A 21,109-nucleotide genomic window follows, 5' to 3' on the forward strand; every position below is an offset into this window, starting at 1 on the left:
AAAATGCATATTTATTTCATAGTCATTCCTCATTTGATACTATTTTTTTTTATTCATCATTAATTTTTTTATAGAGTATTTATGGTAGATTAAATTGTTTTTTAGAAGACTAGACATGATTTTGAGTTATAATTAAAAAAAATTTACTCTAGTCATATATGAAAATCTACTCCATGACTTTGTTTATTTCATGTAAAGTAATTTCCAAGCTTTCTTAATTTTAGTGAGTTTTAGAAAATTAATTTTTAATAAAATAATTTTTAGTAAAAAAAAAAATTTGTGAGAAAACTACTTTCCAATAAATTAGTTTTTAACGAAAACAAAAATAATAATTTCCCAAAAAAAGTGTTTTTCTCTTTTTAATTTTTGAAAGCACGTTCCGTATCTTTACACGTATAACCTTACACAAAGCTTACTTTCCTTGTCTTCTTACACAAAAACAAAAACAAAAAACCAAATATCTAACTCTTTAAGTCATACTATTAACTAATTTAGCTCTTTCATTAATTTTAAAAAAATTAATTTGAGTTTTTTTTAAAATGAATTTAGTTAAAAAAATATTTAACAAGGTTATATGTCTATATTATTATATTTAAAATATTTATATTATATGTGTATTGATATTTTATAAAATAAGCTATATATAAATATATGATATAATAATTTTTTTCCCATATTTATACATTTGTATCTCATTCTTTTATTGTAAATAGTCAGATAGTTGCATTCAATGTTAAATATATGTTAGATAAACTTAAGAAAATTAAAATATTTAAAGGTTGTTTTTTTATTTTATTTTTTATGACATAACTAAATACTGAAAACTGTTTCCCAACTAATTTTTTAAGACACTACCAAATACTAAAAAATAAATTTTTTAAGACACTACCAAATACTAAAAAATAATCTCCCCTTTTAAAATTTACTTTCTATAAAAATTACTTTTCAAAAAAAAAAATAATTGTCTAGCAAACAAACAAACCTAATTAAAAATTCTAAAGTTTTTTTTTTGTTAAATTCCAAGTCAAAATTAAACATTTAAAGTTTTAATTTTTTTACCAAAACAAAGTTTTGTCTGGAATCTAATTTGTTGATTAAATATAAAGATTAAAAGCATGTTTATTTTTTATTTCAAAAGCATTTTTGAAAATTTTTATATTTTTATATTTTATTTCAAATTAATATATTTTTTTGTGTTTTCAAATTATTTTACTATGTTAATATAAAAAATAAATTTTAAAAAATAAAAAATATATATTATTTCAATAAATTTCTAAATAAAAAACTCTTTAAAAAAACAATTATTACCACGCTTACACCAAAAGGCTCATGACCTCTTAGGAATTAGGATGCCCTTTATTAAAAAAACAAAAGCAGGATACATCATTTATATTTATCAGTAGAGACAAGACCTGCCCTCCAGAGTCCAGAGTTCTCAGCTAATAAAAGCGTGTTTGACAGTGTGGTAGCGGTTGCTTTTCAAATAGCTTTTCATGCCGAAATACATGCCACTGATTTTTTTCATTTTTTAAAAATCATTTTTGACATCAGCACATCAAAACGATCCAAAAAGTACAAACCAAACTTAATTTTAGTAAAAAAAAAATAAATTTGAATTTAGGCAAAACACCGTTTGGAACGCAATGCCAAACGGTGTCTAATAAGGCTACGGCTCAAGTATTACAGTTTCTAGAAATGTGACAGAGAAACCCCTTTTTTTTTTTTTTATCTTTAATGCTTGAACAACGTTTCCAAAATAACACAAGTCTTAGACAGGTTTCTCGTGAACTTTAATAAGCAATAAGATTCTGCACTTTTATATGCAAGTCAAGAGCTAGGGCAAGCTGAAAGTCAGTCAGATACAGCATAGCTGCATGGTGGAAGGATTGCCAGCCCTTCTGCATGCCTGATGAGTATACCAGCTCTCAGGTGTCATCAGCTATTAATTGATCAAGCAAACTATTACTAGCTCTGTTTCCAGGTCCGACACACTAAAATACAAGAAATGTTGAAGTTACAGTTCAATTATAGGTCATGTTTTCTACCTCTTGCCTAATGGAATCAAAAAGCTTGGAAGACAAGTAACGTTCTCCAAAACTAGGGAATACAACCTGCATGGTAAGCAAAAGAAATGTCATAATTAATTGAGTTGGATGCAAGTTAAGCACTCAACTAATGTACCGTCTATACGCAAGGCAGAAAAGCTAAGAATGTGTAAACATGTATATTGTAAAATCAATCATGAGCATGGATACCAATCTGCAGTAGGCAACAGAACTTACAACAACGAGTTTCCCAGCATTTTCTGGCCTCTTAGCTACCTTTATTGCGGCAGCGGCAGCTGCGCCAGATGATATCCCAACCTACAAGGGAAAAAGAAGTGAGATAAATCCTAAAATCTATCATGAATGGAAACTGCAGAAATGCTCATGGAGGGTTACTTTCTTTTTGCACACAAGATCATAGGAGGAGGACTTGAGAGTTGTAACTTGTGAACCTACCAGCAAACCTTCTTTCAAGGCAAGCAGCTTGGTAGTTTCAATGGCTTCCTCACTTGATACCTAAAGAAGAATTACCACCAGAGGTAAACCTAGTCTCATGACAGTTTTCCTTTCTACTGCTGTTGATAAAATGTACTGACATAAAAAGAGACTCATTAACCACCACTTAATACATAGTTTCAAACTTACCTGAAAAACCTCATCTAGCATGTCAACATCCAAAACACCAGGAATGATCCCAGCACCAATTCCTTGGATTAGATGTGGGCCTTTGACATTTTTAACAAGCAATGATTACAAGAGAAACAATCATAATGAGAACATTGTCAATCTTAAAAAGAACTGCATGGAGAGGGGGGAAATTCAAGCTACGCAACATTGATCGTTTAACAGAAAAGGTATCATTTAACAGAAAAGGTTGGTGTGTAGGGTTCTGCACTTCCTCTTGTAATAACCTTCAACACTAGAACCAACAAGAATTACAAATGGTGACAAGAATGCAACTGTATGTGAAAGAAAAAAGAACTAGAGCTTAAAAGAGTGTCATACTTACCATGTTTTCCTCCACTCAATACAGCACTTTCAACAGGCTCTATGCCATACACCTGCACATAAAGCACCCGATTGATATGAAGATTATCAGAACTCCCTCTTTCTCACTGTCTCAACTCTCAACACGCGCACTAGGATGCACAGCCAACCTTAATAGCTGGCTTTTTCTCCTTGAGGAATCTCCCAGCTCCAGTCACAGTTCCTCCAGTCCCAATTCCTGCAACCAGGATGTCGATTTCCCCTCCTGAGTCTTTCCATATTTCTGGGCCAGTGGTTTCATAATGTATCTATATAAATAAAAACTAACTATTTTTGAAATCCTTTCATAAACCAGCCCACACTCCAGAAGTTCCACAACATGATCATACCTTTGGATTGGCAGGATTTTCAAATTGCTGAAGCATATACCCATTAGGTGTGTTTCTTAGTATCTCCTCAGCTTTCTTAAGTCCCCCCTCAAAGGCCTTGGCTGGATCAGTAAGGCAAACTTCAGCTCCAAGAGCCCGTAACACAATTCTTCTTTCAAGACTCATTGAAGCAGGCATGGTCAGTATAAGTTTGTAACCCTTCATTGCAGCAATGGCCGCCAATCCAATGCCGGTGTTGCCACTGGTAGGTTCAATGAGTATGGTCTTTAGCCAACATTATTCAAGCATATCCAGAAACAAGGGAAACTTGTTAGTTCTTACTTCTTAGTGACTGACCTTGTAGAGCATCGCATGTATTACAATATATATATACTCCCCTCGTGTCACAAAAAATTACTAGGATCATTATGTATGTGTACCTTCCATTGCATATACATGCATATATTGAAAAATTTGCATCTGATATTGGAGTTAAATTGTTAATATGACTTAAAGAGGACTTGTTGATATCTAAGATTAACCTCATAGAGCATAGTTAGATATGCAGAATTTTTATGACAAACCTTTCCTGGTGTAATCATGCCCTTATCTTCTGCATCCTTGATCATACTATATGCAATTCTGAATGTCAAAAATGAAAATCCACAGTATAAATTCCAAGATGAAAGGTTTCAGCTCTGCATTTACATGGAGAAAATATACAACTGATGAAGACAAGACCTGTCTTTAACACTAGAGGTAGGTTCCACCATTTCAAGCTTAGCAGCAATACGAGCTACGCAACCATCCACAACCTTGTTGAGATATACCATTGGGGTATTGCCTATCAGCTGTAGATGTCCCAACGAAAAAGGAAGAAGAATTTATCACAACATAAGCAAGATTGTTTTCATATAAGACTAAAAGCAACAAGAAAGCATGAGAAAATTTTACTTCAGTAACATCTTTCTTGATTTCACAGCTGTTCTCCATATCTTTCCAGGCAATCTGCAAGCATACAAGGAAGTCAGGGAGAAATAGAAAAAATGAAAAAAACTGCAAGTTGCAAATCTTAGGCACCCAATTTTGCAAGTAATTTCTCACTTCCAAGATCAAGTAAATAAAACCAAGCAAATACTTCTTATGGTTTTATCAACAAATCACAGATATGAGATGTTCTTTTTATCAAAAGCCCCGAAATGATACATTAAATGTGATAATAGAACAGTTCAAGAATGTCCTCGTGGAAAATTGCACGTCAGGAAAAATGTTTAGAACAATTCACACAGCCAAACAATCCTTGAAGCAAGCCAAATATTGAGAACCACCCAACAGTTCATTTGCAACAAAGAATCACCAAAAGCTCAAGGGATTCTTCATAAAAACTACCTAGTTGCAAAAACAAAGTATAAAACAGAGAATTTTTTTGTGCTCACAAGTTTCTTTATAGAATTTTGACAACCAAATAGAGCAGGCACTTACAATAAACAAATTTTTTAAAGAAAATCTCAAACCCAGATGATTCCAGAATACCAAAAGGAATTATAGCCAGCAAAAAGAGAACATTGCCGAGAAAATACCAAACTACTCAAAGGTCTAAAAAGATCAAAGATTGCATCTTTCAGCTACCAAACCATCTAGCATATAAAAACCAGGTAGAGGTCTTACTATCAAGAATCAATCACAAGCACAGCATCAGTAGAAATACATGAAAATTACGTACCTATTAGTAGCAGTACAGCACTGCAAATATTTTCAAGAAGGTATCTGCAGTGACTTTCAGCAGATACAGCAGTAAAGTGAGATGAGTCAGACCTGAGAGTATTTGAACTAGAAACCCTATCAGGTACCCATCCTATCATTGTCAGCATCAGCAACCAGTGCATAAAGTTTTATATTATTCGATTAAGTCCAAACAAACAAGTAACAATCCGAATAATCACCCAATATCAGGAATAAATCACATTAAGAGAAAAGATTCCATAACACAACTTAATAATCAAGAAAATATCACACAAGAATGATAATTAAACCTAGAATTTAAGGTTAGCGGGTCTGCATACCTCGATTAGAAGCTCAGGGACCAACATCAGTAAAAGAGAAAGAATTAGGGGTTGAACCGAATTAAATAGTGTCCAACTGAAGAAACAGACATGGCGCTCGTGGCACATATAAAGACCGTTCGAGATGCACTTTCCGCGCGTTTGCCTAATTCCGTGAAGTGAAGTTCTTCAACAAGAATCGTTCAGGGGTTATATATCTAATGTGCTTGTGGCTATGAATGTGCAGAGAAAGACTGAAAGATCAACCGGTCGAAACTCAAGTGAAGTATTGAAATACACAACTGTAGATCAGTATGGAAACAGAGTGATAATTCGTGTTTATGACAACTTGTCTGAGAACATGGAGTTGGTTTTCAATTTTAAGAACTCTCTAGGCATTATTTAATGTCCCCAGCCACTGACAAGAAGTTGGAACAGACCATTAGAGTCCACAGAGGGATATATCTGTTAGTGCTCATATATTTACTAGTAAATTGATTGATTTAGATCAAACTGCTTGTACTGATCTTAAATTACTTGTTTTAGTTCGTATAGAGGTCTCATCAATGGAGATTTGGAGAGCTGGGCGAGGGGCATTCCAGCTTGATCACATTTTCGAAGTCCCACATGGAGTAAAAGGAAATGAGCTTCCAGCAAGCGCATTTTAAAATGCTAAGCAAACAGCCATCGAAATCAAGCAGCCATGCAGTGATCACAGAGCGAACTATTCTTTCGCCTTTTACTAAAGAATACCGTGTGCTCACTGCAAATTCGTGGCATACACCTATTTTTGGACGGTTCTCTTCCTTAAGAGAAGAGCCTGTACAATTCTAGTTTAAATGTTTCAAAGCTCTGGATTGTGTTAATAAAACGACGAGTAAATAAGGCATAGGAAATGGGCTGTAAATGAATTTCTTGGTGGAAACTGTGCCGACAAATAAGTATTCCTGAAGTTCAAGAATAAGCAACAAGATCTTAATCGAACGTGTCATGGTTTTTGCCTGATGGAATCAAACAGTTGATTACCAAGAAAATAAGTGGCATTAGTAAATTTTCAATACAGTTCAAATGCCACTTGAAGCAAGCCAATCTGACTTAGCCACAACCAGTTTCCCAGCATTTTCTGGTCTTTTTGCCAACTTTAAAGCAGAATCTGTGGTGGCACCAGACGATATTCCCACCTACATGGAAAAGGACAGGTTTTCATCATAAATGGTGAGATATGATGTCCATGACAGTTCTAGGCATACCAGCAAACCTTCTTTCAAAGCAATCAGCTTGTTAGTTTCAACGGCTTCATCACTTGATACCTAATATGTAATAGCAGCACCGTGAAATTAAGCTCTGTAAGACAACATATTCCTAATAAAATGTTTAACAGATAAGCTCTTTTATGACCATTCTACTGGACCTTCAATTACTGCGGTTTAGACCCAGTGGTGGAGGACGGGAATCAAATATGAGTTGCAGCTCAGATGAAAAATCCTTATTTAACATTTGATTCATGTTGTCTCTCATAGTCTCACCAATAGCATTCGATTCAAATTACAAGCACAGCCAAAGAATGGGAGAACAAGCAGATCATTTTCAGAGTAGTCAATAAAAAAGGCAAATGGTTTTAGACCTACTTTGAGAACTTCATCAAGCAGGTCATTATCCAAAGCAGGAGGTACAACGCCAGCACCAAGTCCTTCAATCGAATGTGCACCTGTGACAAATAAGAAAGCAATGCATCCACTTAGGATTTGATCAAATCATGAGAACTTTGCAGGTTTCAGACAGGCTTACATGATTTGAGCAAATTGATTGATTAACATTATTTTAATCATGTTGTCTAAACACTCTAGAGTTTGGAGCAATTCACTAGCTACCAGATTTTTCTTCATTCAGGACTGCACTTTCTGCTGGTTCTACACCATAAACCTGGATGTGAATGAAAGAAAATCATCCAATGAGATTATAATTAAACTAGAGGACATTCATCTTGCTCTTCACACACGCACACTGCAGAAGGAAAACCTTGATCTCTAGGTTTCCCTCCTTTAGAAATTTCTCAGGCTCTTTGAAATAGAATCGGAATCTATACTAAGCGATTAACAGTTTGAATTTCAACAATGCTGCTTGAAAACCTTGATCACCTTTTCTTCTCTTGCAGCTTTACTAAGAATATATGACAAGTGTGTTTTACAGAAAAGTGGAATTTCTAAACAGGTTGGAGATTGGGAGGGAGAGTTTACTCGGGTTATTTCTTTTCTGCAAAACAAGTTTCTTATTTATATCCTGCGAATACAAGAACTTGGTGCTCCCACGTCAATCAAGTCTGGAAGGGAAGGAAAAATCACAGTGTGCTTGCCTCCTCAAACAGTGGCATACGCCAATTTTTGGAGGGTTCTCCTTTCAATGGAGGAGAGCTCTTACAATTGTAGTTCAAAGCTTTGCCTTATCGTATAGAGCTGTGGGATTTATTTTCCTGATGAAGAAGATTCCTGGCAATTTCTGTTCCAAGCTTTTCTTTATCGCATAGAACTCTACAAGGCTGAATTTGTAAAAGGAAGACCAAAGTTTTCAACAGCCAGCAAAAGAACAGAATAGAAGAAAGCATGGTAGCAAACAAGAGCTGTGCTATTTCTTGGCATGGCTTTGATTCCATAAACAATCAATTTCTCTGCTTTACCATCAATTTTATCATGGAAAGAAACAGTTTCAGTCTCTAATTAATGAAATATTTCATGACTTGGCCATGATAATAGCATATACTGAAACAAGATCAATAGAAAGGTTGTTGCCTGTTGGAGTTGAGCTTAAAGGCTGGCCCAAGTTTGTTGAAACAATACCATCCCACATTGGATAAACAAGCGAAGAGACAATGGGCCGTGTGTATAAATATAAAGCAGGAAGCAACATTGAAACATACTTACCTGGACGGGGTCAATGGGCGATCAATAAGGTCCATGGCCTAGGTCAGTGACATCCATTGCACTGAGGATGGGTGCTGCCTTAAGGTCTCCCCAAGTGGGAGAGTCTACGTCAAAATTTGTGGTAGAGGGGGCTGCGCAAGCCGCGGCCCCTGCCCAATTCTAGTTCCATATGTTCTCTGGATTTCGACGATAATTTACGAGATCAGTTTGTAGCTGAAAAGAAATCAGCCTCAAAGTTTCAAATTTGCTCCAGATACTGAGGACGTAGCTGATGATGATTCTGGGAAATCAATTGGCTAGATGATGTTACAGTTGGTTATGCTTCATCCAAACAGTACTTCATTGCTAGACTTCCCCTATTATTGCAAGAAATATCTAATTGTGGAACTTCAACTTCAAAAACAAAAATCCATCATTCGCCAGGTTTTCCTCATTTCCTTCAGCACTTTCTACTGATTCTACACAATATGCCCACTTTTCGATAAATTTTACATAACATGAACCGTAAGGCCTTCCAACCACCAATCCAAATAAAGCAAATGACACAACAAGACCTATGGATTGGAAGGGTTGTCAGATTGCCGAAGCATATATGTAGCCGTTTGGTGTTCTACTTGGTGTCTCCTCAGATTTATCAAGGATGGCCCTTGGCATGATCTGTCAAGTAGAGCAGAGGGTTATAAAGGTAATCTCACCACGCCAGCACCATGGCCCTTGGCAGGATCTCCGTCAAGTAGGAGCTAATTCCGTTGAGTATTACCAGTTGCAGCCTCAACGAGGACGCACAGCCAATTTACATCAAACATAACCAGAACCAAGACTGATTCTTCGTTATAAATTTCAATGTAGCCATGTCATATGGGGACTATTCATATGACAATATCCATAGTCGACACGTCTACATACACACTTTTGTTGGTGTATAATTGTTTAATCCACAGGGCAAAACCAACAAACTTCCTGGACATAGTTTTTTGTTTCTGATCTTTCCTTGAGCAATCAAGCCCTTCTCTGCGGCATCGAGATCATTTTACGCAATCCTGCATCATTAAGAACTTTAAAGCCTGCATGTTCAGTTCCTGTCTTTATTAACACCAGAACAAGGATCCATTGTTTCTAGCTTGGCGTAAACACAACAGTTGACAGTTGTTGAGATATACCTGCAACTTCAGAAATTTAGAAGATTGAGAAAATAAATGAAACAATGTGAGCATAATTCATGAATAATAGCTCTCAATTACTATTCTTAATTTATTTTTTCTTGCTTTTTTTTTTTATTGAACTCATAACGTCCTGCTTTCAAAATCCATGTCATCAACTGGGCAAAACCCTTGAAATGGCAGTTTAATATATTATGTGAACAACATCTTCCATTCGAGCGAAATCAAGCTCCGTTGGGAGGATGAGCATTAAGCAATAGCCCAGCTCTTCTTACAAAGTCAGATTACTAACAAGTCTCACAGAATCGGCCAATGGGGCATTCATTGGTCTAGTAGTCAAGAACAGAAAACTAAGATCCTGAAAGTCAATATTCCTATCCCAGAAAAACCAACAAAAAAAAATCCTTTGAAGGCCATTCTTGTCTCCAAGAACTTGGAATGGAAATGCTTCACAATCTTTCATATTACCTTCCAAGAACACATAACTAATTATCTCAAATCACCCGGAAACAACCATTGTATTTGAGTGTCTAGTGATGCAGGTTTGTAGGAAGGCCTCGGAGATTGCTCAACAAATCCCACATTGACAAAGTATAAATAATGAGATAAGGCATGTAGTATAAATTAGAAGCACACATCAACGTTGAACATACTTACCTGGACGGGATCAATGGGTGATCAAGAAGACCTATGGTCTAGGTCAGTGACCTCCATTGCACGCCGGAGGGGTGCTGGCTTAAGGTCTCCCCAAGAGGTAGAGCCTGCGTCATAATTTGTGTCAGAGGGGGCTGCGCAAGTCGCGGCCCCTGCCTTATTCTAGTCTTAATATCATATATCTTCGGTTTATTTATCCTCGAGGTTTTTGTGCACTCTGGCATCGTACGTTGTGGCCGTTATATGTCATTACAGTTAGCAGCAATTATCATCTGATCTTTAATTGAAAAGGGGCAGCTGACTGTTCAAGTGCAAGGGATGCATGCAATCAACAATTTGTTTTTACCTTTACCAAATGATTATAAGAAAAAAGAGCTATTAGTTTTGATTTCTGAATTGGAAGAGAGACAATTTCAACTTTCTAAATTTTGAAGCATGGCTTATGTGGCTCAACTGACAGTCATGATGTATACTTCGAAACCTAACTTGAGGAAAGGCAAATTAACTAATTACAACAATGAGTTTCCCAGCATTTTCTTGTCTCTTTGCTAGCCTTATCGCAGCAGCTGCGGCACCAGGTGACATCCATACCTGTGGGAGAAGTCAAGATTCATTACAGAACTCTAAAAAAAAAAACCTGTTTTGAGAATTTGATTCTAGCTTGGTGCCCTTGGATAGGAATCTCGAAACAGTAGTGGGAGTACCAGTAGACCTTCTTTCAATGCAAGCAACTTGGCAGTTTCTATAACTTCCTAAATGGCTGGTAGGAGCAAGAAATTAGTAGAAGGATATTCTACGCTGCCTTTACACACAGAGAAGTCGGGCGTGTAAAAATCATGGTTATAACACTTGTTTCGGTCCAAGACTCCATGGATTGAGTTTGATAGTTCAACACACAACAACATTGTTTTTTTTATTATTATTATTATTGAAACAACATTGTTTAAGATTAAAAAAAAAAAGGCATTGGAGTTAACCCTTATGAGTCAAATGAGTCAATCAACTTTGATTGGGTTAACTTTTAAAACGATTCAAAATAAAATTTAATCAAGCCATATTTGAGTCGAAAGTTTATGGATTGCTCTGCTAAACCCGCTGGGACTGATAACTGCTATAAAAGAGAAAGAGTCCATGGAGGGGGAAATATGTTGGTTTTCAAATCACTAGTTTTAATACACCAATAAATAGTAAATACTTCAACTCTGTCGACAGGCTGATTTTTGGCGAAATCATTGCTTTTCCTACTCTAGCTCTTGGTTTTACCAAATAGTCTGATTTGTGTGTGGTCATGCAGTTAGGACAAGGCTATCAGATATCCCACATCGAGAATAAAGAAAATGAGCTGTTATCGAGTGCTTATAAGTACCAAAGCAAACATTATGCTCAAGGCACGCAGCCGCGCGGTGGGCACAGAGCGAACTATTCTTTCGCCTTTTACTAAAGAATACCGTGTGCTCGCCGCAGATAGCGGCATACGCTTATTTTTGGAGGGTTCTCTTCTTTTAAGAAGAGCCCCAACAACTCTAGTTCTAAATCTTGGATGTACGTGCGTGATTGTAGGATATGGGTAGCTAGGACACGTTAAAAAGTTTATTCCTCTGTGGCTCCTGTTACCGTTGGGTACGCAGTGGCGGCACTCTGTTGTCTTGTCAAATTGTACTTAATGTAAGAAATTTCGTTGTACCAGCTTTACAAAGAAAATTAACCACTAACCAACAGTGATGAAAAACGTAAGTGTGCCAACGAGAGCAAAGAGACATGGTAAGCAACATCATGCATGACATTGTAGTTGCCGCACAAGTTTTTTGAGATTGTATTTTTCTGTAATTCTCCATTGGTTCCGGTGAGATACGTGTTTATTGAAAATACTCAAATAGATTGATTATACATTTCCCTCATCCGATTTTCTGCCTTTATTATCGGGAGACTGTATATCAACGAGACACCTATGACTTTGATTAAGGACGAAGGGGCAGCTGCCGACTGTTTTGGATGTAATGTGCTTTTTGGTGAAATCAATCTCCATTGTATTTTATAGTGATTAGGACAGTAAACATTATTTAGGCAAATGGCCCATTACCCTCTTTTCCCCCCCTTGAAAAGTCGGGTTGCTTGCAATTCTATAGTAATGCAGAACTCAACGCTGAGGTCCTTGGAGTTCAAATGCATTTGTCTCTCATCCCTAAATATCTAGAAGAAACTCACAAGATCACCCTTTGAAGTTCATTTCTGGGTTCAAATATTTCGGATGGAAATGCCTCACAATCTTTATTTATAGTTTGATTTTTTATCCCCTAGGTAATCAATCAATTTTGCTTTATTGAAAACTGTGAGAAACAGAGTGGTTGCGAGGAAGCCGAGAAGGTTGCTTTGCTCCCTAACCATCTCATATTGTTATAAAGTATTTGGCAAAGCATGTGGATATAAATAAGAAGCCCAAAACAACGGGAGACATACTTACCTGGACGGTATCAATGGGTGACCTCCGTTGCACTTAGGAGGGGTACTAGCCTAAGGTCTCCCAAGTGAAAATTCATTATCTTGACGCAACTCATTCAATATTAGTACCAATCGTGAGTAATAAGATGAAAAAGAGTACCCATTCAAATCAAATGACAGAAGTGATTTGAACGAGGAACAAACACTGAATAGCAATTCAAAACACTATTATGGAACTTGGTCTAACGACACTACGATTCAAGTTCTTAATCCATCCCACGAGCCCTTTGTTAAATACAAATGCATGGAGCAGAAATGCCTCCACATTATTTGCAACCCAAGTATCATGCTCGTAAGCCATGAAAAAGGAAATTGTCAAAACCTCAATCAGAATTTGTTGAAAACCATGTTCTTCACCTCAAGGCTCAAAAACCATGTTCTCAGCCTCCTTCTTCACTGATTCAAAAAGCACAGAGGATAGGTAACGCTCTCCAAAACTAGGGAAGATTGCCTGTTAACATTAGAAAGAAAAATAAGATGCTCACAAAAAGACACCAAAAAGGTCAAAGTGCTAGAATCAGTGCATAGAATAAATAACAAAGAGAAATGCAACACATGTTCAAATGCAATGCTTTTAATTCTTGCCAAGGAAATAAGGTTTAGATTATCATTGTTATCATACTTCTAAGGTTCCTATCTCACTTTTAATTGTTCAAGGACATCAATGCGTGATTTGGTCACCAGAAATATCAAGGGAAATGGTTGCTAGATTGTCATTGAATTTTACTGTCTGGGAACGAATTTGTTTCTTCTATGAGATAGCTTTGGAAAACAGGCTCAATAGCAAGTTGCAGATTGATCTGCAGAGGAGGAAAATCAAACTTACAACAATGAGTTTTCCAGCATTTTCAGGCCTCTTTGCTATCTTAATTGCAGCAGCTGCAGCAGCTCCAGATGATATCCCTACCTGAAATTCAAATGATCCCATCAAAAGAATTCTCGATTAAATTCATGCCAAGAAAATTGATGCAGTTAACAGATTTGAGTGCTGCAGAGTTCTAGATTCCTTCTTGCAACAACTATCAAATAATTCCAAGCTTACCAGCAGTCCTTCTTTCAAGGCGAGAAGCTTTGCAGTTTCAATTGCTTCTTCACTTGATACCTGCAAAGTCAAAAAGGTAATCTCTCAGGAATGAATGCACTATGGAAATACAGAGAGAGAATAAAAACATTCAATATTTTTCTTTACAAGCATAAAACAGAGCATGCTATGGAGATCAGACTTGAAGAATTTGTGTTTTGTAGTTTTAGCCAATTGCTTCTTCACAAAAAAATATATATATCAATATTTTTCAATTGCTTCTTCACTTGATAATGGAGTTTTAGCCACGTGTTTTGGGAATCATATACTTTCTCGAAGTATAAATCTAGTCTTTAGAATAAAATAAATGATAGAAAAACCTAGTGACAGAAATCAAACAGCCTCACGATTTCACATGATGACTGATATTAACATATATATAAGAGAACACAGACTTACTTGAACAGTTTCATCAAGTAAATCGACATTCAAAACTCCAGGTATAAAGCCAGCACCAATTCCCTGGATCTTATGTGGACCTTGGATCCATCCGGCACACAATGATAAAGTTAGTCCAAATATAAATACATGGAAAAAGCAGCTGCTTCAAAAGGAGAGAATCATATGGGGCATGTCCAAGTATGAAAAATGTTGCGCAAAGTTTTGAATTTTGATCTCAAAAGAATGCGAGCCAGATAGTTCAGTAGTTCCAACAACAATTGGGAAATCATTTAAACATAGAAAAACAATTTATAACTCCTAACACATTCACTTTGCTGATTTGGCACAGTAAAAGTCAAAGGGATAGACCAGGATCCTAGAACCAAGAAATCATATAACTTTTTATTTGTTTTTTGCATATGGAAAAAAAGTAAATAATTCTAATCACTGTTTACTTAGACTGCATAATTTGACATCAAATTTATGAAATTTGAATGATAGGTTATTAGTAAAAAAAGAATGCAAATGAAAGACCAAGAAACCATGACTCACCAGGTTTCCCTCCAGACAGCACTGCACTTTCAACCGGTTCTACACCATAAAGCTAAACAAAAAGATGGAAGAATAGACAGCAAGATAAGAAAAAATATAAATAATGAAGAAACTTCAATACCATAAATTAAAAATAAAAATTAACACCAAATGAAATAATGCAGAGAAACCAACCTTTATATCAGGGTTTTGCTCCTTGAGATACTTCCCTGCTCCAGTTATTGTACCCCCGGTCCCTATCCCAGAAACAAAGGCATCAACTTTCCCACCTGAGCCTTTCCAGATCTCTGGTCCAGTTGTCTCATAGTGAACCTGACCAGGCAACATCAGTCTGATGGTAATTCTCTCAAATCAGGAGGTCAAAAAAATATGCAAAAGGTTAAAAATGAAACCTTTGGGTTGGCAGGATTTTCAAATTGTTGCAGAATATAAGAATTAGGTGTCTTTGCCGATATCTCTTCTGCCTTCTGAACAGCCCCCTTCATACCTCTGGCTGGATCAGTAAGGACCAACTCAGCTCCAAAAGCAAGGAGAACCATTCTTCTCTCTAGACTCATCGAAGCAGGCATGGTAATTATTAATCTGTAGCCCTTAGCAGCTGCCATGAATGCCAGCCCTATGCCAGTGTTGCCACTCGTAGGCTCAATCAGGACACTCTTCAGCATTAAGAAGGTAAACCATGTCAACATGCAAGTTCCTTCATGATAACACTTTAATGACAGTCATACTATTTTGTATGCAATGAACAGAAAATAAATCGGTTGTCTGGCAATGGCTGGAATGTGTCATTACAAGGATTGGCAACAAAGCAACATCACCAGCAGACATAAATTTTCTGATTCAATGAAGTCTTGCCAAGAAATGTATTAATCAAATTTCAATTGCTATAAATGACTAATCACTCATTTTCAAGGCAAAAGAACCTAACTTGGACTTAAAATTCTTGTATCACGTCTGTTTAAGTAGGATTGAATTACTAACCTCACCCGGCTTGATAAGCCCCTTCTCCTCTGCATCTGTGATCATACTATACCCAATCCTACAAGAAAGGGGAGAAATATCATATTATATTAAGCTGAGCAAACCAAAATCACATCAATATTGATGTTCTAAAGTCCCAATCTGTTCTTGTTAATATCACATCAATAATGATGTTCTAAAGTCCCTATCAGACGTGCATGCGCATTACATGGAAACAAAAACATCACAGATTTTCACAAGGGAAAATTTTCAAATCCACAAAATCTTGGCACCCAAATAAGGCTAAAAGCTATGATCATAGCCAAACTTGTAAAAAAAGCATAACACTTCTCAAATTTCCCACAAAACAATACAAATCTAACTAATACCTATCTTTGACACTCGAGCAAGGTTCCATCATCTCCAGCTTGGCAGCAATTCGCGCCACACAACCATCCACAACATTGTTGAGATACACCAATGGTGTTTTACCAATAAGCTATAATAAACCAAATACAAAAGAAAATATAAGCCATAGCTCCGATATCAAAGAATCCAAAACCAGGTTCACAATTTTGCAAATGGCAATGGAGTTAACTTACTTCAGTGACATCTTTGGCAATTGAACCCTTCTCCCCTGCCATTTTTGTTCAGGTTACTGCACATAGAACACACCGAGTGATCGGCTAAAAAAACAAGCTAAAAGGGACAAAACTTTACTGAAAAAATAACACATAGTGCAACCATTGAAACAATTCACCAAAACCCAATTTAGATTATAAAGAAATGGTTTCAAGAATTCCAGGTTTCAATTGGGCCACTCGATATCTAAACTGAACCCACAAAAAACACCGTTTTGAAATTAATATATATTGCATCAACCCAGAATAAAAATAAAAAAGAAAAGAAAAGAAAAACCTTTTAATCAAAAACCTCCACCAAAAATCCTTGAACACATGGTATACTAAAGCTTCTAAAAAAAAATCCAGTATCAACCCACATAATATCAAGGAGGAAAAATTGAGAAAAGATGCAACAAACCCTGAAATTCTTGAACTTGAAGCAACGTGGTTATAAAGCTAAAACCTTTTTTTTAAGAAAAAACAGGGAAATGAAAGAAAGTTGACGCGAAGAGGAGTTTTAAGAGCCTTATAAGTTCTTACCACTTAACACCTTATCAATCTATGCATAGAAAGAACAAAGAAAGTAGAAAGCTTTAGGCAAGGATGGACCAAGCAATGATAGCTGATATTTATATATAAAAAAGAAATAAATAATAATAATAATAATAATAATAATAATAATAATAATAATAATAATAATAATAATTTTATTTGCAATTTTTCACTACTTTATTTTTTAGCATTTTTTTCATAATATTTTAATTTAAAATGATTCTCCTCGGCCAGCTATTTTATTATATATTTTTGTTATGTGTAGTTGTCAGAGTCTGCTGAGTTTTTGCTTTAACCTTACTTTTCTGTCACTGGCAACAATAGCTTTATTATATATTAGCTATTGGTTTTATTATTATTATTATTATTATTTTACTAATTATAGTTTTCAGGATAAATCCTAAAACTCGTAATGTGTGTTTAGAATTATTAATTATAGTGTTTTTTTAAATAATTTTTTATTTGAAAATATATTAAAATTATTTTTATTATTTTTTTAAAAAAATATTAGATAATATTAAAACAAAAACTAGTTGATTATATATTAAAAATACTTTTTAAAAATATAAACAAAAACACCATCAAACAATCTCTCAAATATTGATTTAAGATTTAATCTAATGGCTATGACTCATTGCACTGATATTAATACCAATAATTATTAAATCAGATCTTAGATAAGATTTGAATTATGAATGTAGAGATTGTCTTGGATCAATTAAAAAATTAAAAAAAATATATCAATGATCTTTGAATTGAATTTTTAGACAAGATAGTTTTTTAATATAATATTAAAATTTTATTAATTAAACAGATATAAATTTAAATCTTATCATTTCCACTCTATTTTATAATTAAAATTAATTAATAGTATAAAATAATATAATTATGTACAAGTTTCAAATTCAAGCGGCTTTTACTTTAAAAAATTTTAAAAATATATATAAATTATATATTAAAATCTCATTTAATGGTTATGAATATAGAGATTGGCTTGGATTAATTAAAAAATATAAAATGTTAAAATAATTAAAAAAAATATATCAATGACCTTTAAATTGAATCTCACCAAGTCAGCTCTCTTGATTTATTTATTTTTAATTTGGATGGATTTAATAGCAGTGTTAAATAACTTCTATTTTATCTCTACTAATTATCTTTCCTTGACAAGAATTAACCCACTTATATATCTTTCTTTCTGTGCTATGTCTTTATGTCGAAGGCAAATTAACAGAGAGATATTGTACTAGATTTTCTAAACAGAAGATATTGTATTTGAAAGTTTCAGTTTTTTTTTTTTTTTGGGTGTAGAAAAAGTTTTAACAATAAGTTATATAATGAACCTACAAATCAACTACACTTGCTAATAAAAATAAATGAAAATCATCTGATAAATAATCTAGTGGTAAGAATTTGAGATTAAAATATTTATTCTTCTTGTAGTCTCAGATTTAAACTCTATGATTGATAATATAATGGCTACCTAAAACTAATATGATTGTTAACTTCAAGGTCCGGAAAATTAGTCGAGTTGTGTATAAATTAATATGGACATCTAAGTTAATAAAAATAAATAAAAAAACCCAAGAACTTTAAAAGTCAGAATTTTACAAGAATCGGTACTTTAAGCCTTCTTTTTTCTTTTGTATGGTAGTTTTAATCCTTATTTAGGTGAAGTTAGTGGTAATTTTATTTTTATTATTTGACAATATAGAAGTAATTGAAATAAAAGCATTTGTTTAAATGGTGAGAATGAAAATTAGTCATGTGATATTTTTAAACGTATGCATGATTCTGTTATTTTTATTGCAAATAGAAGTCATGGAAATGGAAATGAGAAATCAAATAAGAATATTTCTGTTAATTTTTATTTTTCAAGTCTATTTAAAAATGTAATTGCAGTTGTTTTTTAAAGTACTTTTTACTTAAAGATGTATTAAAATAATATTTTTTATTTTTAAAAAAATTATTTTTTATGTCAATGCATTAAAATGATCTAAAAATATAAAAAAAATATTAATTTAAAGTAAGGAAAAAAAATAAAAAATAATTAAATTTTTTAAAAAATATTTTTACAATATAAAAATAAACAGGCTGATATATATATATATATATATATATATATATATATATATAAGCGGCATACAGGAGAGAAAAAGGAGGAGAAATTTAAATATAATATTTGCAATTTCTATTATCCATAAATTTGTCTCTTGGGTGCACCGAAGGCCAAACTTGCATTAATTAGTATACATATGTGCCCAGCAGTTATGATTAGAAGTTGCTAACATATTTTAATGTTTTATTCCAGGGAGGGCTGGCAATCAATATTATTTAAATACAAACTGCAAAATCTTTCGAAATAATCAAACAAATCTTGTAATATTAAAAATAATGTCTGTCTTATACACTTGCCCGTATATATATTATATTAGACATGTGACACTTGCTTTGCCGCGCGGGCTATATTTTTCTCAGAAATTTTTTTTTGTATACATATGATTTTTGATGTGTTTTTATACAAAAATAAAACAAATTATAAATACATATAATTAAATAAATCAACAATTATAGATGTTAATAAAAATAAAATGATAAACAATAACTAAAAATAAAATTAGAAGGATCAAGAAACAAATATCAGATGTTGATCAAGATATTTCATCTTGTAGGATGAGATATTTACTCGATCGTGTTTCTGAATTTTTTATTAAAATATTTTTTTATTCAATTAAATAGTAATATAAATAGACATACATTAAATTGATTAAATAAAATAAAAGAAAAATAATATTATGGAAGGCTGAACATGATAGAAATATTATTTAAAAATAAAAATAAAATTTGAAAAAATAACGTTCACCTGCGCAAAAGATGAAAAAAAATAGATGAATAAAAAAAATATCTTCAAAAATACATACAAAATAAAAAATTAAAAACTGTAATTTAAAAGAGGCTCTACAAATAAAATAAAATAGAGAATAAGTATTAATTTAAATACAAATAAAAATAATAATTTTGAAAAAAAAATATAAAAACAATTAATCTAAAAAAATACAAGGAAAAAAAAGAGTCAAGAGTTGTTGGGCCTAGTAGACCAAGCCAGCTTATCTGGCCTATTTTGTTTTGACCCGCACACTTGAACCCTTTTTTTTGTTGCATACGGGGTTAATGACATGTTCTTCACCTCCATTTTCTTTTAAAAGAAAATCAGATAACGTGTTGTTTGATTTTTTCTAGTTTCCAACAACTGTAATGGCCGATAAATCAAGGCTTGAGATTTTTTGATCAAAAAACCTAAAAAACACCTTAGTAACCATGATAAACTTATCAATAGTCTAAAAAAAAACTCTCAAAAAATTTTCCAAGCTCATATTTGTTTTTTACAAGCTTCAAAGGTAAAAATAAAATAAAAATAAAAATAAAACCTAACATTAACTCCTCTCATCAAATGAAACTATTTGACAGAAATATCGATTGTTTTGGTAACCTAAATCAATATCACTGATATTTTTCTCTCTTTACTATCATAATTTAACAACTTTTATCTTTTTTATTTCAAACCAAGGCCAAAAAAATAAAATAAACTATTGTATCAAAATCAAATTGAAAAAATATTGTGGTACCGACTTTGTATAATTTTTGAAATATAAGATCTAAATTAAATATTTTGTGAAAATTTTGAAACCATCACTCATTTTATACAAAATTGTTACTTTGATCTCTCATCTTTTAATTATATTTCTAGGTAATAAATTTGATAAAAAATGCAATTGCATAAAAAAAATTAAAGATTAAATTGAAAATAAAATGATGAATAGTTAATCTACGTTAAAATATTAAAGGATGCAAAATATTGGCTCGACAATAACCATCCCTCGCGTTTTAGTTTTTTAACATTGATAAATTTCCATCTGTCGAGTGGAAAAGTAAATATTGCCAGCTCAGATAGTTTGATTCCTCGACCACCGGGATGATACCAAACTTGTCTCCTTAAAATAAATAAAGGCAATGTTAGTAGGTAAAGACACGTTATCTGTTGACTTTGGGTGCAATTATTTTGTAGGCAAACTCGTGTTTAAAGTTATCTAAACGTGAATCAAATTATAATTTATTTAAGAAAAAAGCAATTAAAAGATATTTAATTTTAATTAACACGTGGATTAGTTTAAAATTATATAAAGAACTTTGAGTAAAAAAAAAAAAGGAATCAAAGAATGATGATGAAGAAGATCTAAATATAACATGGAGAAGATATATTTGATATGATTCCAAGAATTTTTTTTA

The 21,109-nt window shown here is 33.4% G+C and overlaps 2 protein-coding genes and 4 non-coding genes across 10 annotated transcripts; 4 read left to right on the forward strand and 2 right to left on the reverse strand.

The window, feature by feature from the left end:
• Window positions 1-1,777: 1,777 nt before the first annotated feature.
• LOC118053302 (cysteine synthase-like) lies at window positions 1,778-5,230 on the reverse strand. Of its 4 annotated transcripts, XM_035064530.2 has the most exons (11): window positions 5,124-5,230; window positions 4,355-4,408; window positions 4,142-4,251; window positions 3,985-4,042; window positions 3,422-3,685; window positions 3,203-3,340; window positions 3,055-3,106; window positions 2,691-2,770; window positions 2,502-2,561; window positions 2,283-2,363; window positions 1,778-2,111 (listed from the first exon to the last, which is right to left on the reverse strand). In XM_035064530.2, exons 2-11 carry the CDS (start codon window positions 4,391-4,393, stop codon window positions 2,022-2,024), a joined length of 972 nt encoding a protein of 323 aa, XP_034920421.1. In that variant the 5' UTR covers window positions 4,394-4,408; window positions 5,124-5,230; the 3' UTR covers window positions 1,778-2,021. The 4 variants fall into 4 exon arrangements, 3 of the variants coding, with proteins under 3 accessions (XP_034920421.1, XP_073259970.1, XP_073259971.1); XM_073403869.1 differs by lacking the exons at window positions 4,355-4,408; window positions 5,124-5,230 and adding an exon at window positions 3,841-3,880 and having other exon boundaries at window positions 4,142-4,201; XM_073403870.1 differs by lacking the exons at window positions 1,778-2,111; window positions 2,691-2,770 and having other exon boundaries at window positions 2,278-2,363; window positions 2,502-2,636.
• A 910-nt stretch (window positions 5,231-6,140) lies between these two features.
• On the forward strand, window positions 6,141-6,259 carry LOC118053330 (U5 spliceosomal RNA). The gene has a single exon (XR_004688349.1). It is a non-coding gene; the product is annotated as a U5 spliceosomal RNA (small nuclear RNA).
• A 2,093-nt stretch (window positions 6,260-8,352) lies between these two features.
• Window positions 8,353-8,512, forward strand: LOC118053322 (U1 spliceosomal RNA). The gene has a single exon (XR_004688342.1). It is a non-coding gene; the product is annotated as a U1 spliceosomal RNA (small nuclear RNA).
• Window positions 8,513-10,169: 1,657 nt separating this feature from the next.
• Window positions 10,170-10,329, forward strand: LOC118053327 (U1 spliceosomal RNA). The gene has a single exon (XR_004688346.1). It is a non-coding gene; the product is annotated as a U1 spliceosomal RNA (small nuclear RNA).
• A 1,239-nt stretch (window positions 10,330-11,568) lies between these two features.
• On the forward strand, window positions 11,569-11,687 carry LOC118053328 (U5 spliceosomal RNA). The gene has a single exon (XR_004688347.1). It is a non-coding gene; the product is annotated as a U5 spliceosomal RNA (small nuclear RNA).
• Window positions 11,688-12,735: 1,048 nt separating this feature from the next.
• On the reverse strand, window positions 12,736-16,914 carry LOC118053301 (cysteine synthase). 2 transcript variants are annotated; one of them, XM_035064527.2, is made up of 11 exons: window positions 16,811-16,914; window positions 16,250-16,305; window positions 16,037-16,146; window positions 15,669-15,726; window positions 15,080-15,343; window positions 14,862-14,999; window positions 14,688-14,739; window positions 14,154-14,233; window positions 13,716-13,775; window positions 13,500-13,580; window positions 12,736-13,124 (listed from the first exon to the last, which is right to left on the reverse strand). In XM_035064527.2, the coding sequence occupies exons 2-11, from the start codon at window positions 16,289-16,291 to the stop codon at window positions 13,032-13,034; spliced, it is 978 nt and encodes a 325-aa protein (XP_034920418.1). In that variant the 5' UTR covers window positions 16,292-16,305; window positions 16,811-16,914; the 3' UTR covers window positions 12,736-13,031. The 2 variants fall into 2 exon arrangements, with proteins under 2 accessions (XP_034920418.1, XP_034920419.1); XM_035064528.2 differs by having other exon boundaries at window positions 16,689-16,814.
• Between the last annotated feature and the right edge of the window lie 4,195 nt (window positions 16,915-21,109).

Source organism: Populus alba, chromosome 13 (assembly GCF_005239225.2).
Source record: "Populus alba chromosome 13, ASM523922v2, whole genome shotgun sequence".
In the NCBI taxonomy this organism is placed as follows: domain Eukaryota; kingdom Viridiplantae; phylum Streptophyta; class Magnoliopsida; order Malpighiales; family Salicaceae; genus Populus; species Populus alba.